Source organism: Penaeus chinensis, chromosome 32, assembly GCF_019202785.1.
Source record: "Penaeus chinensis breed Huanghai No. 1 chromosome 32, ASM1920278v2, whole genome shotgun sequence".
Classification (NCBI taxonomy): domain Eukaryota; kingdom Metazoa; phylum Arthropoda; class Malacostraca; order Decapoda; family Penaeidae; genus Penaeus; species Penaeus chinensis.
In genome coordinates this window covers 4,092,186-4,109,685 of record NC_061850.1, presented here as the reverse complement: position 1 = coordinate 4,109,685, position 17,500 = coordinate 4,092,186, and the positions used below count along the sequence as shown (strand labels likewise).

At 39.3% G+C, this 17,500-nt stretch overlaps 3 protein-coding genes across 3 annotated transcripts in view; 1 reads left to right on the top strand and 2 right to left on the bottom strand.

The window, feature by feature from the left end:
• The window catches only part of LOC125042336 (venom metalloproteinase antarease-like TtrivMP_A), a 28,933-nt gene that overhangs the window by 5,045 nt on the left and 6,388 nt on the right, over positions 1-17,500 (bottom strand). The window contains exon 5 of the mRNA XM_047637872.1: positions 16,345-17,500. This exon is cut by the window's right edge and continues 379 nt beyond it. Within this exon, the coding sequence (XP_047493828.1) occupies positions 16,374-17,500 (1,127 nt within the window). The 3' untranslated portion in view covers positions 16,345-16,373. The remainder of the gene's footprint in view (positions 1-16,344) is intronic.
• LOC125042338 (venom metalloproteinase antarease-like TtrivMP_A) lies at positions 8,931-11,274 on the bottom strand. Its single transcript, XM_047637874.1, has 2 exons — positions 11,230-11,274; positions 8,931-10,127 (listed from the first exon to the last, which is right to left on the bottom strand). The coding sequence occupies exons 1-2, from the start codon at positions 11,272-11,274 to the stop codon at positions 8,931-8,933; spliced, it is 1,242 nt and encodes a 413-aa protein (XP_047493830.1).
• Positions 11,567-13,716, top strand: LOC125042337 (venom metalloproteinase antarease-like TtrivMP_A). Its single transcript, XM_047637873.1, has 2 exons — positions 11,567-11,676; positions 11,988-13,716. The coding sequence occupies exons 1-2, from the start codon at positions 11,567-11,569 to the stop codon at positions 13,546-13,548; spliced, it is 1,671 nt and encodes a 556-aa protein (XP_047493829.1). The 3' UTR covers positions 13,549-13,716.

The window sequence follows — 17,500 nt, the reverse complement described above, 5'->3', positions numbered from 1 at the left end:
AATAAATAAATGAATAATAGCAATAATTAAAATAGAAATTGGGGCCCTTAGAGGGGCAAACAGTCTAGAGGGGCTGTGGCAAATCCCCCCCCCCCACCCCGCCTCCCTCTCCTAATTGACGCCCCTTTCAGGGATACCAATATCAGGTCGCGCTTACAGCACTTTTTCCAACCGTTCTCGTCGTCATATCATATTGTTAAGTCACAAAGAGTTAGATAGTTTTTTTTTTTTTTTTTTTTTTTTTTTTAGCGTGCACACACACACATATATATATATATATATCAATATGTATATATATTTATATATATATATATATATATATATGTGTGTGTGTGTGTGTGTGATTATGTGTATCTGTGTATCTGTATATCTATACATCCATATCTACATCTATATTTATGCATATACATAGATATTTACATGTACATAAATATATTATTTCTCTTTCTCTTTTTCAACATTAACATTTAACATCATGTGAAGAAAGGGAAAAAAAACAAAAAAAACATTATATGTCTCAAAGATTTTTTTTTTTTTTTAATTAATATCCCATCAGTATTTAAATCTTTAGGTATAAAGACCTCCAGAAAACTAGGACATTCATACTAGCCAAATTTCGCAAAGAGGCGATTATCCAATTATCAAATTATCCGTCAGGTTTCGAGTGAACGGTGACTGCCAAACGCTGAAATGGAGGTGTTTGATCCGATTACCCGTGTTTGTTCAAGTGCGTCTGTGGCAGTAAAAAGTCGTAAGCCCTCTTGACGATATTTGCATCAGGATAACCACGTGAGTACCCTTTGCTTCAAGGGAGACTAAGGGAAATGGAAGAAAATCTATTCCGAGTCAAACTAGAACTAATTTGTCTCGTTAAATTTTATAAGGTTTTAAAAAAAGGGGGGTGGGGAGACATTCTTTGCATCCGATGAAGAAAAAGCTGCTTATTTTATTAGCGATAGTGCATATACTTGAACTAAAGTGTGCTAAAGAAATGTAAAAACTTTAAAGGACAATGAGTAAAAAAAATAAACACACACAGACACACACACACATGTATGTATATATATATATATATATATATATACATATATATATATATATATGTATGCATGTGTGTCAGTGTGGTGGTGCGTGTGTATATATATACATATAATATATATATATAGATATATAGATATATAGATATATATATATATATATATATTCATATATGCATGTATATAAATCTATATCTATATATATATCTATAATATATTTATATATATATGAATATAAAAATATATATATACATACAATTATATATATATGCATAAAACATATATATATATATATATATATATATATATATATATATATATATGCACTGTATATGCATACATATATCTATATATATATATATATACGAACACACATATATGTACATTTATACACACACAAATATATACATATATATATATATATACATTTTTTATATATACACACACATACATATGTGTGTGTGTGTGTGTGCATATTTTGGTATATCTATCTATCTGTTTACACACATACACATACACATACACATATGTGTATATATTTTTATACAGCCATTCATCCCACTGCAGGACATAGGCCTCTCTCAATTCACTATTGAGAGGTTATATGGCAGTATCACCCTTGCCTGATTGGATGCCCTTCCTGATCAACCGCGGTTCGGCGCACTTTCCCCTACGACACCTGCGTTTGACTTCTCAAGGCGATATGAGTCCAGGGCCAATAGTAGATGGTTATGGGGGTATCTACTATCTGGTTTCTTATCTCTTTGAGGAGTGACTGTGTGGGTGTGAGTGCCCACAGGTATGGCTGAGTGATGGAGGCCGAAGTTGGAGTTCTACGGGGGAGCCGGAAGGCTCCCCAGTCGGCTAAGGACTGGGGAGTCCTTGTGTGCTGCTGCTGTGGTCTTGTTCTGCTGGAGGATCAGGGATTGGTGATCTCGCAGGCGGCTCTGCGGGTTAAGTATACGAGCGCTGTGTAAGCGCGCAGGGAACGAGGGGAGCCCGTTGTCCAATGAGCGCGGACGCGGCGGCGGACCTGGGCATGACCCAACCTGGGAAAGTATGCTGAGCTTCAGGTTGCGGGGTCATGCTACTCCAGGTACTACCCCTCCAGCGAGTGAGCTAAGCGAACGAGCGATAAACCGTGACGTGTCACTCCATTTGTCGGTTCACTCCGGGAGTCACCAGTATAGTACATGGTTATGTTGCATCTATCTTGTCTGGTGTCTTATCTCTTTAGGGAGTGACTGTGTGGGTGTGAGTGCCTACCGGTATGGCTGGGTGTTAGAGGCTGAAGTTGGAGTTCTACAGGGGAGCTCCCCAGTCGGCTAAGGACTGGGCAGTCCTTGTGTGCTGCTGCTGTGGTCTTGCTCTGCTTGGGGATCAGGGATTGGTGATCTCTTCTTTCTGATTTGCGAAGTTCTAGCTTCGCCCGGGCCTTCTAAATATGGCCCAGCCTGTGTTTCTTGTCTGACACTCGGTGCTTACCGTGGCGGCGGGATTGCCAGCAGGCGCTCCTGCCGCCATGGTGTAAGCATATCGCATAGCCTCTTTACCAGCATGGTGGCTGTTGTGGGCGGCCCCTGTCTCAGGAATTGTTTATGGTCACAATTTTCTAAGTAGTGGACTAGTGTGGCGTTTGGCTCTCCGCAGTGCATGCAGCACCTTTCTTCGCGTTCAATTGTTGATAATCTGCCATGCACAGTGATAACCATTCTGTGAAGAATGACTTCGGTACCTCTGTTGATTACTTCAGAGAGTGCCAGTGGTTCATAGCCTGTGGCGTCTGAGTACCAGCTGGCCGAGGGGGAGGTTCTCGTTTCCTCTCTGTGGAGCTGCCGTAGGAAGGTACGACCGACCAAGGCACTCTCCTCCTTAAGTAATTTTCGGCTCGGTTTTATCGTCATGGGATTTGGGGGCATACCCCTGCCAGCGACGGCTAGTCTGTCAGCAAGCTCGTTCCCTCTGATGCCGATGTGGCTTCGGACCCAGTTGATGATAATTCTTCTACCCTGAGCAAGAATTCTCTGTGCCATTGTGAGAATCGTGGTCAGTAGTTAGATGTTGTCTGTGGGTGAGCTGTGCTGAAGACAGTCAATGGCTACCCTAGAGTCTGTGTATATGACCATGTGTCCTTTCCTTAGGGACATGTGGGCTAGGGCTCCCATGATTGCAACTGCCTCTGCCTGTAGTGAGGAGGCGCTGTTCTTGGAGCAGATGGCGTATCAACACCCTAGCTGTGTGAGACAGCCAGGAGTTGTTTGCAAAGAGCTTGTTGTCTTGTTTGAGGTGTCTGACTAATTTTTGTCTTAGGCTTGTGTTCCTGGGAGCCTGGATGACCTTTGACAGGAATTGTGTTGCCATTAGATCGATTCGTGAGTCCAGGGGGAGAAGGTTTGCCTCCATCAGGAGGTTGAGGATCTTCGCCCACCTCGGGGCACCCAGAATGATCCTGGCGGCTTCATTTTGGACATTCTCTAATTTGTCTATGTACTTTTTCTTGGCTGCAATTAGAGCGACGTAGGCATAGTCCACAACGGGCCGGACAGCATGTACATAGAATGATCTTAGTACTTTGTGTCTGGCCCCTATGCGTCTCCCAGTCATTGCTCTCATGACAGACAGTCTTGCTTTGGTTCGGTCGACCAGGTACTGGACCTCCTCCTGGAAAAAGAGGGTCTGGTCTATCCTTACCTCACGGTATAGGAAGTCCTGAACCCATTCCAATTCCACTCCCTGGATTCTTAGTCTTGTGCCTTGAACCAAAGACTATATACGAAAGACAGGAATGTAAGACAATATCCATTGAGCATCGAGAACTACGGTTGCGGCGTCGGCTCAAGAGATGGCGCTCGTGAGTATATCACATTTGTGACGTCACGTCAGTTTGTTTACATTCAAAACGCGAACTTTTTAAATGACAGATCTGCAATGCCTGGCAAGTCCCATCCGTGTTCCACTTGCGGAAAATTGAAAGAACATTTTAAAGACATTATTTTTCCCTAAGGAAAAATAAGGGTTAGTATTGTTCATCATTATATTTTAATGGTAGATTTTTTATATGATGGACGGTGAAATATATGTTAAAAAGAAGTGATGGGGATCATATCACTATGGATTTATTATAATAATAAGACACCTATAAACTGTTGCATAAAACCTTTTACGTACCGTTAATATTGGACACTTATATTTCAAGGTAACAGATAAAAACTATGATGTCATCTGATTCTATCACATATTTTAGATGCCTCAAGTGGGTTGTAATGTTAGGCATCCCACATCTAAAAAATATATCTCCAGAGCAACTGAATAGGAGCTTTCGTGTGTGTAGCAAGCATTTTTCCTGTGATAATTACATATCAAGGTCAAGACTCTCTAATTCTGCATATCCAGATCAAAATCTCCCTGCTATGTGGTTGATAACACTGCTTTGAAATTTGTATATATTACAAAATGCAAATGAAGTAATAGACTAAATCATCATCAATAGCACATTCTAATATGATAGATAAATCTTTACTTTGTGTTTAGCTCAATTAATGCATAATTTGCAAATCATATATATACATATATATATATATATATATATATATATATGTATATGGACATTTCAGAGATTGCAACAGCAGATTATGATCCTGATGCCATATCATATTCAGGTAAAACATAACAAAATGCAATTAATATCCTATGGGAATATTGGTATAGCTTTACTAGAGAGCCGCACTGTTCTATTGCCATACATACTGGTGAAGATTTGATGTCCTTAGGGGGAGTAGGGTGTGGTAGGCCCTTTCATAAAGGGGGTTAAATTGGGCAAAGCCCCTGATAAGTTAGGAAAGCCATAATTATAAAAGCAATGTATTGAATGGTGTCCTTCATATAGTGTGGCTCTATTGTAGCAGAATATTTTCTATGTAAAGTAAAATAGAGTATCTATATAGATATATTTGGAGAAATATTTCCATTTTATTTTTGAAACAATCAAGAAACTATAAACAATCAGGGTAATGCATAAAGTGAAAAGTAAAGTAATTGTTTTACTAGGGTAAAGTTTAATATCACAATATAATCTTTTGCTTCTTATAATTAAAATTGGCTTATTATATGTAATGGCACATATCTGATATACAGGTTTACCAGCAGTCAGCACAACCAGTATAGATTATAGTGTGCCACAGGAAAAAAAACAGCCACAAATCTATCACATGACAGAGATGAATCGAGCTTTGGTTTGTCGTATCATCAATAATTCATTCTTTTAATGGTACATGAAATGGTAATGAATTGTATAATTTAGATATATCCGACAATTATTTGAATTTTTGTATTTAAAATAACCTATTTTTTTTCTTCATCAGGTTGCCTGAAGGACTCCATTCAAGATGTTTTACAACCACATCTTAGTTACGGTAAAGACAAATTGTATATTACATGACAGTTTTTAAAATATCTTTAAATTTAGTCTCAAAAAGCAAATGTTGTCTATGGAACTTATTTTTGCTTAATTTTAGATTATTTTTTTCATTCAAAGTATAATGATAGTGTTTTTTAACTATATATCACACTCATTCAAAGTAAAATGATAGTGTTTTTGAACTATATATCACACCAACACAGTTGCACATATGATATTTTTGCCACCGTGGCTGGTATTGTGTTCATTGTTTTTCATGTGATTGTGATTTTTCATTTTTTTTTTTTTTTTTTTTTTTTGTAGGAGCATTAAGGCTAATGTCTTAGAACCAATAATATTGGACTGTTTGACAAAATTAAAAGATGTAGCTTTACATCCAAAATTTGTCATTTGTGACCAAGATGCAACAAACAGGAGCCTTTATTCAAAATTGAGCATAAAAGAGTCCCCATTTATAATTCATAACAATGAGAAAGTATTTTTTTTTTTTTTTTATGATACACCGCATCTTTTGAAAAGTGTCCGTAACAATCTTGAATGGGCACCCTGTAAAATGGCAATATCTAAAAGACTTTTATAACAGAGACAGTCAAATGAGTATACCCCTTGCTCCGAAGCTTTCTTCAAAACATATTTATTGCAATACTTTTGAAAAAATGCGTGTTTGCCTTGCTGCACAAGTTTTCAGCAGGTATACACATATGCAGAGTTAGGTGCCTTGCCACAGGAAGCTTACCATACTGATCAGTTTGTTAACAGAATGGATAAGCTATTTGACCTATTCAGTAGCAGTCAAATTAATCACTATACAGATAGTACGTGTGCTATTGCAGCAAACAATAGACAGATAGAAAAATTACAGGACATTAAATCTTGGATCTCTTCTTTGGAAGTAATGGGCACCAAAAGATCATTGCCTTGCATATCTGGTTGGAAACTGAATATCTCCAGTATTAAATTATTATGGGACGATAGTAATACTCATTATTGTTTTGAATATTTATTAACAAACAGGCTCAATCAAGATTGCCTCGAAAATTTATTTAGCACCTCAAAAATGCTGGTGGAAACTGTGACACACCAACATGTCAAGCTTCTAAAAAGCTTATCAATGGTATGATGACCAATAATATCTTACAGTCTTCAGTGAAAGGCAGTTGTATACATGACACCATCCCTATTTTACAATTTATGAAAACAGGTGAATCTGAGAACTGTGAAGTTTTCCAATACATAAATATTAAAAGTAAGGACCAGAATGACAATAAAGGAAACGTTGATGACCAGACTGAGTCTCTTTGATATAATTGATGAAGATAGTCTCTATTATTTTTATTTTTTTTCAACATTTAACCCTTTAACTGAAAATGAAGAGCTGAATGACAACATGGGAGTACCTAATGGTAGCTCAATAATATAAAGGCCAGTCACCTGTGAAACTTTGCCAGAAGTTGAAAGCAATTTTATTTCCTCCCTTAATCCATTCTCTAAGGAATCACACATGTCGGTGTCCCATTCAGCACGACCTTCAGTTGGCTCTAAGCTCGGTGTCCATTCACATCTTATGTAAGTACTGCCAATGCATTGGCATTTACAACACTTTTGTTTTAATTTCATAAAACAAGAATTATAATTCTGGTATAATTTCCTTTTGTATCAAATGATGCCAATGGTCTTGTTTCTAAATAAAAGTCTCCAATTTTTATGAAAGTGAAATCGGTAACGAAAAAGCGTCTTTCCAAGACGGCTGACAAAGGTTTGTGCTCAGGCTCGCCATCGTTTCGGAATATATATATATATATATATATATATATATGTATATATATACATATACACATGTATATATGTTTGTGTGTGTCTGTGTGTTTCCATATATATGTGTGCGTGTGTGGCTATATTATATATTGTATGCTAGTAAACTTCGAGACGAATAGTCCACGAATAAACGTATATCATAATTCACAGTATCGCAATATATAAACTAAAATATAAAATCAATAAAGGAACACTATGTAACCAGACCACACTATAGCAAGGCAATACAGAATATAAACACAGCAAAATTATCTTACATATGTTAATGACACAGATAAGTAAATCGAATCTGAGAGTTCAGAAAAGTTTATAATCTGGCGATGTCCTTCGAAGTTATCAGGTAGTACCTATGTTGTGTAGCCTATTACATTATTGCATTAGTCTCTTACTAATATTACATTTGAGCGGAAGAATTTTACACATTGGGTCAGGTTACTGGTACTCCTATTTGAATGTACTAAAATGCATATGCAGCATTCAAGATCACAAACATACACGTGCGTGTATGCGCATATATATATATGTATGTATGTATATATATTTGCATATATATATGTATAAGTATAGGTACATACATCTATATATAGGTATATATGTATGTATATATATAAAAAATGGGTATGTATATATAAGTATGTATATATATATATATATATACAAATAATGATTATGTATATATGCATATGCATATAGATGTATATGTATATACAGCTGTATATAGGTATATATTTATATTTTTTCTCGCTCTTTCTATATATTCCTCTCTCACTCGCGCCCTCTTTATATATATACCTATATATATGTAAGTGTGTCCTGCGCTTGAGTTAGAGGGTGTTGTCTCTGCATATATGTATGCGTATGTGCACGTGTATATTTGTCTGCATGTATACGTGTGCATCCATGTGTCTGGTTTTATATGTATATGATGCATACGCATACATATACATATATATACATATAAACATATATATCCAACTATATACCTATATCTGTAAACATGTATACATACATGTGCTTTTTTGTCCCTCTTTTTCACTGAAGAATCTCTAATTGGTAATACGTATGAGGTTAAACAGTTGATTATAACTTATCTCTTTTTTTTTTTTTTTTTTTTTTTTTTTTTTAAGAGCTTTTCAAAGTATTGCACTTAGGAGTTAAAATTAAAAATCAATCATGCTGCTTATATTTATTTGGCCATCAACAAACTTTTGCTTCAGTTTCCTTTACAGAGTCCATTGATTCAGAAGTAACCATTGTTACAAGCCTAATCTTCTGAAGCTGGACACTCTATCCTTGAACACAACATAGATTATGTTGTTAGTGTTTATTCAAACAATCCAAACGTCCTACAGAGGGCCCTGAAAGATTTCTATTGGCAGGATCCATTCGTACACACACCGCCACTCCTGCATGCGGAACCCTCGGCAGCTGGACGTCCTGTCGACTGGGTGTAGGTCCAGATGCTGTAGCCATCCTTCACCTGCCACTGGCATACGAGCTGGACACACAGAGAGTCCTCAGACACGGATTTCGACGCATAGGCTTCAGACTTGCCAGTTTGCTTTTGGCACTGTTCGTCCATGGAGACGATTTCACCTGGCAGCTGGGAAGAGAGAGGGATTTTCTCTCCTATTTGGGTCGTCTGAAGGCAGGAAGCGTCGTCACTGCTCATATAGTCCTTCATCAGTTTCTGTGAACACGAAGAACAGCTTGTTGGATTTACCTGGAACGTAGCTCATTATGTAGCCGTCATCCCACGAACAAGCTTCAGCTCCATCTTTGCCATCATGAGGAGAACCAAGATTGTGTGCTACTTCATGTGCGGCAGTCATCACGCCCACATAGTAAGCGCCCATATCCTCACCCATGCCAGTGTTGAAAGAGCGTTTGTTACCGCTGGCCACAATACATGCGGCTCCTTTCCAGGCAATGCCAGCTAAGCCCTCCTTAATCATGCCAGATTCCACATCAGCCATGTCCTTGCCAGTCATTAGGTAGGCCACATCATAAGCAGGCAATGAAGCTTTCTTCTGGAACAGCCAATCGCTGACTGAGCTAAGGGTATTCTCTCCATTGATGTAGTTTTCCAGAAGGACATTATCATTTATGTAAGTCTCGTCGGCTGAGTCACGGACAATGAGAGCTCCAGACAGAACCAGATTGACCTTTGGGTCACTCATGGTAGCAAACCTCTTGTTGACTCCATTCCAGAACACGGACAGGTACTGTTTCACCTTTGTGTTGGAGCCCAATTGTTGAGCGAGGGTGCTGTCAACTATTACGTAGAGTTCAGCTGTGACACTAAGGGCACCTCGGCTACTTTGAGAGTTTTTCGGCTGTGCTTGATACTGGCGGACTTCGGCGGGAATTTCCAGGTAGTCGTTGTAAGCGCCGGCTTCAGCTTCGTACTGTCGCTGTGCCTGGTGAGTTCCGTCAGCGTTTGCTTTGATAGCAAGTGTGGGCGTTATAAGGCCTTCCACTTTAGTACCGTCCACGGACACCACGGCGCCGGTATCGGGGTCGTGGTACAGATCGGGAATCACCGAGTCATGTGGTGCGTCTTCAATCACCACTCGTCCTTGGCTGTCTCGTGTGGTTGTCTGCAGCTTGAATTCCGCAGCTAGGGGCGAGGGGGCACGATGTAGACGAAGCTTATGCTCCTCGTTAAAGGCCTTTACAGTGAGCTTTAGAGGCTCGAGAGAAGATCGGCTTCCGCTCACACGGACAGCGGCTGGCGCTCGCTCCACTGAGGAGCTTCGAAGCACCGAGGCATGGCCGAAGGCAGCCAAGACCGAGATCAGGATGAATGCAGTCTTCATGGTGATCCAGATCCGAATGTCGCCAACAGGATTTCTGGCCTTTTTATATGGATAAGGGACGCACTTGAGTAAACAAATTCCTCAAGTAACCCATTAATCGCCCTCGCAGCGATTTAACCCCGACGCATATGCGTCCCCAAGTGACCTCGCGGTAATTTCATTGCGATAGATTTTCAACTTCTTTAAGGCCTTCCTTTGTATGCTACATGTTTAGTAGGGATATAGATTCACAAATCTTATTTTTCTATTAACTGAGTTCAAATGCATATATGTCCATCATTAATAACATATACACTCATTAAGACATTTTCAATGGATTTCTAGCAGTCTCTGCCTATCTCGAGCTGACGGTGAGGTTTTATCTTATGATGTGCTAATATTTCATGCCGATGAAATGTGGGGTCTCGCACGCACCACACGCTCTCAAGTGTGGTTGTAAGGTACTGTCTGATGTTTCTATTTTGTAGCAAGAGCTAACTATAGATCAAAATTGGGACAGAGCGAGAGGGGAGCACAAAGAGAGTCGGATTTCTCCCTCCCTCTATATTTTTCTCCATCTCTCTTTACTTCGTTATCTCTCATTCTCTGTGTTTTACTAAATCTCACGTTTTTCTCTTCCTCGCTTTCTCGTTCTTTCGTTCGCATTAGTTCGTTTTCCTTTTACGCTGCTGTTTCTCTCTCACTCTCGATCTCATTTGATCTTTCTCTCTTTACTTCGCTCTTTCTCTCATCTTCGCTCTCCTTCTCTCTCTCTCTCTCTTACTTCTTTCTCTCACTCTCACACTAGTTCTCTCCTCGTTATCTCTTTCATTCTCTCTCTCTCTCTCTGTCTCTATATTTCTCTCCCCCCCCCCCCCCCCCCACCTTTGTCTCTCTGTATTAGCGCGCTTGCACATACACGCGCACGCACACACACACGCAGACACCTACATCTACAATCCCACAAAAACACATACGCACACACGGAAGCTTGCACACTCATACATACATGAAAACAAATATATATGTGTATGTGTGTGTGCGTGTGTGTGTTAGAGTGTGTGTATAAGTATGTATACATGTGCGTGTAGATTGAATTCGTCCGGTGAGTTCATGTGACCCAGGTGAGCGATTACTGTAATTGACAATGATAAATACTCACGTATATGGACGTGTATCTGTTTGTGTTGTATTCCTGTGTATCCATATTTATGAGTGAGTGTGTGTGCACACATGTGCATGTGTGTATGTATTTATATATAGGTATTTAATATATATATATATATATATATATATGTGTGTGTGTGTGTGTGTGTGTACATATAAATGTATATGTATGTATCTTATATTCTTATTTATTGTTAAAAATATTAATTCAAAGTTTTTGTTATGCAAAACTTTGAATAAATATAATCGTTCAACACCATGTACATTGACAAAATCATTTTTTCTAAAATTATTACTCTATATAAGAGAGTGAGGAAGCTGCCAAGTCCGATATGCCATGTTTAGGCCTCCTCAGCCGCGTAGATAATTTGGTAGGAAAGATTAGTCGTAACAGCAACGATTTCTGCTTGCTTGATGCCTACACCCCGTGCCTGGTGTACGGGTGATACCATTATTTATGTCATCATACTAAGGAATGATGATAATATCATGAAAATCTTTAAATGCAAACATGTTCCCTGTGTAGTTCCCTATACCTTTGGTTACACAAAGGAAATCAAGTCCTTTTTTAAATGATGAAATTCCAAAGAAACAATTATGAATACGGATGACTATGAACATCAAATTTATCAGCTTGGTTAACAGTTATAGACAGAGGTTTTCTTTTCATCAACGAAATCAACACGTACAGTTAAATTCCCATTCTTTCCTTACAATCATAATATAATTGTCACACCGATTTTGCCTACCAAGTATTCTAATAGAAAAACTGGGGAATCAACTGTGTTTACTCAAGTGTGTCCCTTGTCCATATAAAAAGGTCGGGAATCCTGTTGGCGACATTCGCATCTGGATCACCATGAAGACTGCATGCATCCTGATCTCGGTCTTGGCTGCCTTTGGCCATGCCTCAGTGCTTCGAAGCTCCTCAGTGGAGGGAGCGCCAGCCACTGTCCGTGTAAGCGGAAGCCGATCTTCTCTCGAGCCTCTAAAGCTCACTGTAAAGGCCTTTAACGAGGAGCATAAGCTTCGTCTACATCGTGCCCCCTCGCCCCTAGCTGCGGAATTCAAGCTGCAGACAACCACACGCGACAGTCAAGGACGAGTGGTGATTGAAGACGCACCACATGACTCGGTGATTCCCGATCTGTACCACGACCCCGATACCGGCGCCGTGGTGTCCGTTGACGGTACCCAGGTGGAAGGACTCATAACGCCAACACTTGCCATCAAGGCAAACGCTGACGGAACTCACCAGGCACAGCGACAGTACGAAGCTGAAGCCGGCGCTTACAACGACTACCTGGAAATTCCCGCCGAAGTCCGTCAGTATCAAGCACAAGCTAAGAGCTCTCAAAATAGCCGAGGTGCCCTTAGTGCCACAGCTGAACTCTACGTAATAGTTGACAGCACCCTCGCTCAACAATTGGGCTCCAACACTAAGGTAAAACAGTACTTGTCCGTTTTCTGGAATGGAGTCAACAAGAGGTTTGCTACCATGAGTGACCCAAAGGTCAATCTGATTCTGTCTGGAGCTCTCATTGTCCGTGACTCAGCCGACGAGACTTACATAAATGATAATGTCCTTCTGGAAAACTACATCCATGGAGAAAATACCCTTAGCTCAGTCAGCGATTGGCTGTTCCAGAAGAAAGCTTCACTGCCTGCTTATGATGTGGCCTATCTAATGACGGGCAAGGACATGGCTGATGTGGAATCTGGCATGATTAAGGAGGGCTTAGCTGGCATTGCCTGGAAAGGAGCCGCATGTATTGTGGCCAGCGGTAACAAACGCTCTTTCAACACTGGCATGGGTGAGGATATGGGCGCTTACTATGTGGGCGTGATGACTGCCGCACATGAAGTAGCACATAATCTTGGCTCTCCTCATGATGGCAAAGATGGGGCTGAAGCTTGTTCGTGGGATGACGGCTACATAATGAGCTACGTTCCAGGTAAATCGAACAAGCTGTTCTTTTCGTCGTGTTCACAGAAACTGATGAAGGACTATATGAGCAGTGACGACGGTTCCTGCCTTCAGACGACCCAAATAGGAGAGAAAATCCCCCTGTCTTCCCAGCTGCCAGGTGAAATCGTCTCCATGGACGAACAGTGCCAAAAGCAAACTGGCAAGTCGGAAGCATATGCGTCGAAATCCGTGTCTGAGGACTCTCTGTGTGTCCAGCTTGTATGTCAGTGGCAGGTGAAGGATGGCTACAGCATCTGGACCTATACCCAGTCGACAGGACGTCCAGCTGCCGAGGGTTCCGCATGCAGGAGTGGCGGTGTGTGTACGAACGGATCCTGCCAATAGAAATCTTTCAGGGCCCTCTGTAGGACGTTTGGATTGTTTGAATAAACACTAATAACATAATCTATGTTTCGTTCAAGGATTGAGCGTCCAGCTTCTGAGGATTAAGCTTGCAACAATGGTTATTTCTGAATCAACGGACCCTGTAAAGGAAACTGAAGCAAAATTTTATTGATGGCCAAATAAATATAAGCAGCATGATTGATGTTTAATTTTAACTTCTAAGTGCAATACAGTGAAAAGGCCTTTCAAAAAATATATATATATTTGAGATAAGTTATAATCAACTGTTTAACCTCATACGTATTAGAAATTAGAGATTCTACAGTGAAAGAGAGGGACAAAAAAGCACATGTATGTATACATGTATACAGATATAGGTATATAGTTGGATATATATGTATATATGTATATCTATGTATATGTATGCGTATGCATCTTATGCATATAAAAACAGACACATGGATGCACACGTACACATGCAGACAAATATACACGTGCACATACGCATACATATGCGGAGACAAACATCCGCTAACTCAAGCGCAGGACACACACTTACATATATATAGGTATATGTATATGGAGGGCGCGAGTGAGAGAGAAATATATAGAAAGAGCGAGAAAAAATATAAATATATACCTATATACAACTGTATATACATATACATCTATATGCATATGCATATATATACATACAGATTATATATATATATATGTATACATATATATATTCCTATATATAGATGTATATACCTATTCTTATATATATACATATATATATATATATATATATATATATATGCAAACATATACATACATACATACATACATATATATATATATATATATATATATATATATATGCATGTGTATATATATATATATATATATATATATATATACATATATGTCTACCTATATATACACACACTTACATATAATATAAATATATATATTCATATATAGACCTATATATATGTACAGTTTGTACACACACATACATCTTTATGCGCATACACGCACGTGTATGTTTGTGATCTTGAATGCTGCATATGCATTTTAGTTCATTCAAATATTTATTGAAAGTGTAATTTACAAATATCAACGTTTCCGAAAAAGCATTATAGAAATATTCTGCGACAAAAGTTGAAAAAACAACAAAGGTGAAAAGAGGGGACAAATCAGGAAATATATTTGTATGTGTATGTGTTGGGGCGGAGAATGGGAACGTAATGATGAGGGGAGAGACATATACACATATATATATTCTCATACTAAACAGTCTCTCACTTAGGAGTACCAGTAACCTGACCCAATGTGTAAAAGTCTTCCGCTCAAATATAATGATAATAATAGACTAATGCAATAATATAATAGGCTACACACCCTATGTACTACCTGATAACTTCGAAGGACTTCGCACGATTATAAACTCAATTTTTTTTTTCTGAACTCTCAGATTCGATTTATTGGCGATTTACTTATCTGTGTCATTAACATAGGTATTATAATTGTGCTATGTTTATATTTTTTTCATTGCCGTGCTATAGTGTGGTCTGGTTACATAGTGTTTTTTTATTGATTTTATATTTTAGTATATATATAGTGATACTGTGATTTATGATATACGTTTATTCGTAGACTATTCGTCTCCAAGTTTATTAGCATACAATATATAATATATCCACACACGCACACATATATATGGAAACACACACACACACGAACATATATACATGTATATATGTATATATATACATATATACATTCCGAGACCAGTTATTAGTTGGCGCGATGGTGAGCCTGAGCACAGACCTTTGTCAGCCGTCCTGGAAAGACGCTTTTATTTACCGATTTAATTTACATAAAAAATATAGACTTTTATTTAGAGACAAGACCATTGGCATCGTTATGTTACAAAAGGAAGTTATACCAGAACTATAATTCTTGTTTTATGAAATTAAAACAAAAGTGTTGTAAATGCCAATGCATTGGCAGTACTTACAAAAGGTGTGAATGGGCACGGAGCTTAGAGCCAACTGAGGGTCGTGCTGAATGGGACACCGACCAAGGAACGCGTGCACACATACACAGACAGGAAACCGTTGGAAAAGATAATGGTGTGGCATACACCAGTTAAGGAAAACTACAAAAACCCTTGAGGCATATACATACATATACATATACATGTACGTACACACTTTTATATGTGTATCTATATCTATTAAATATATATACCTATATGAATATTTATAATGTTCTGCTGAGGCAACAGCTAAGGTCATTAGCAGCGAATACCTTGTGTGATTTGAAGGTAAAAGCATTTAAGATATTTAAAGATTTGTTAATTTTTATAAGGAAAAATAGTAGTAATAATAAATACACGAGATTCGTAGGCCTTCTCGGCTTATAAATATTCAAACATCCAACTGCTTTCATTACTATAATCCAAGTAATAATCTTTAGAAAATTGTTTGAGATGCAATTTCAGGTATTGTTTCTCTTTGATTTAAAGAATTTTTGATTGATAATATACAAAATGATATCAGATAGTTGATTGGAACTGATGGCAAATTATATTTAGGGTAAAGGTCTTTTCAAAATATTATAGGAGTTACAGCTAAACATCAATCATGCTGCATATATTTATTAAGTCATCAACCAAATATTACTTCAAAGTTTTCTCTCACAGGGTCCGTTAATACAGAAACAACGTGTTGCAAGCCGATTTTTTTTTTTTTTTTTCTTAAACAACACAAAGATTATATTGTAAGTGCTTATTCGGCCATAATCCAAATTTCGTGAAGAGAAGCTTGAAAGAATTACTATTGGCAGGATCCGTTGTTACAAACACCGCCACTCCTGCAGGCGGAACCCTCGGCAGCTGGACGTCCTGTCGACTGGGTGTAGGTCCAGATGCTGTAGCCATCCTTCACCTGCCACTGGCATACGAGCTGGACACACAGAGAGTCCTCAGACACGGATTTCGACGCATAGGCTTCCGACTTGCCAGTTTGCTTCTGGCACTGTTCGTCCATGGAGACGATTTCACCTGGCAGCTGGGAAGACAGAGGAATTTTCTCTCCTACTTGGGTCGTTTGAAGGCAGGAAGCGTCGTCACTGCTCATATAGTCCTTCATCAGTTTCTGTGAACACGACGAAAAGAACAGCTTGTTGGATTTACCTGGAACGTAGCTCATTATGTAGCCGTCATCCCACGAACAAGCTTCAGCCCCATCTTTGCCATCATGAGGAGAGCCAAGATTATGTGCTACTTCATGTGCGGCAGTCATCACGCCCACATAGTAAGCGCCCATATCCTCACCCATGCCAGTGTTGAAAGAGCGTTTGTTACCGCTGGCCACAATACATGCGGCTCCCTTCCAGGCAATGCCAGCTAAGCCCTCCTTAATCATGCCAGATTCCACATCAGCCATGTCCTTGCCCGTCATTAGGTAGGCCACATCATAAGCAGGCAGTGAAGCTTTCTTCTGGAACAGCCAATCGCTGACTGAGCTAAGGGTATTCTCTCCATTGATGTAGTTTTCCAGAAGGACATTATCATTTATGTAAGTCTCGTCGGCTGAGTCACGGACAATGAGAGCTCCAGACAGAACCAGATTGACCTTTGGGTCACTCATGGTAGCAAACCTCTTGTTGACTCCGTTCCAGAACACGGACAGGTACTGTTTCACCTTTGTGTTGGAGCCCAATTGTTGAGCGAGGGTGCTGTCAACTATTACGTAGAGTTCAGCTGTGACACTAAGGGCACCTCGGCTACTTTGAGAGATATTTGCTTGTGCTTGATACTGACGGACTTCGGCGGGAATTTCCAAGTAGTCGTTGTAAGCGCCGGCTTCAGCTTCGTACTGTCGCTGTGCCTGGTGAGTTCCGTCAGCGTTTGCCTTGATGGCAAGTGTGGGGGTTATGAGGCCTTCCACCTGAGTACCGT

Bases quoted from the DNA above. Each gene is read 5' to 3' on its own strand.
- LOC125042338 (XM_047637874.1), bottom strand. From the start codon at position 11,274: ATGGATACACAGGAATACAACACAAACAGATACACGTCCATATAC. The intron at 10,128-11,229 runs GTGAGTATTTAT...CCATATAAAAAG, and splicing joins ACAGATACACGTCCATATAC to GCCAGAAATCCTGTTGGCGA.
- LOC125042337 (XM_047637873.1), top strand. From the start codon at position 11,567: ATGCCATGTTTAGGCCTCCTCAGCCGCGTAGATAATTTGGTAGGAAAG. The intron at 11,677-11,987 runs GTGATACCATTA...TTGCCTACCAAG, and splicing joins ACCCCGTGCCTGGTGTACGG to TATTCTAATAGAAAAACTGG.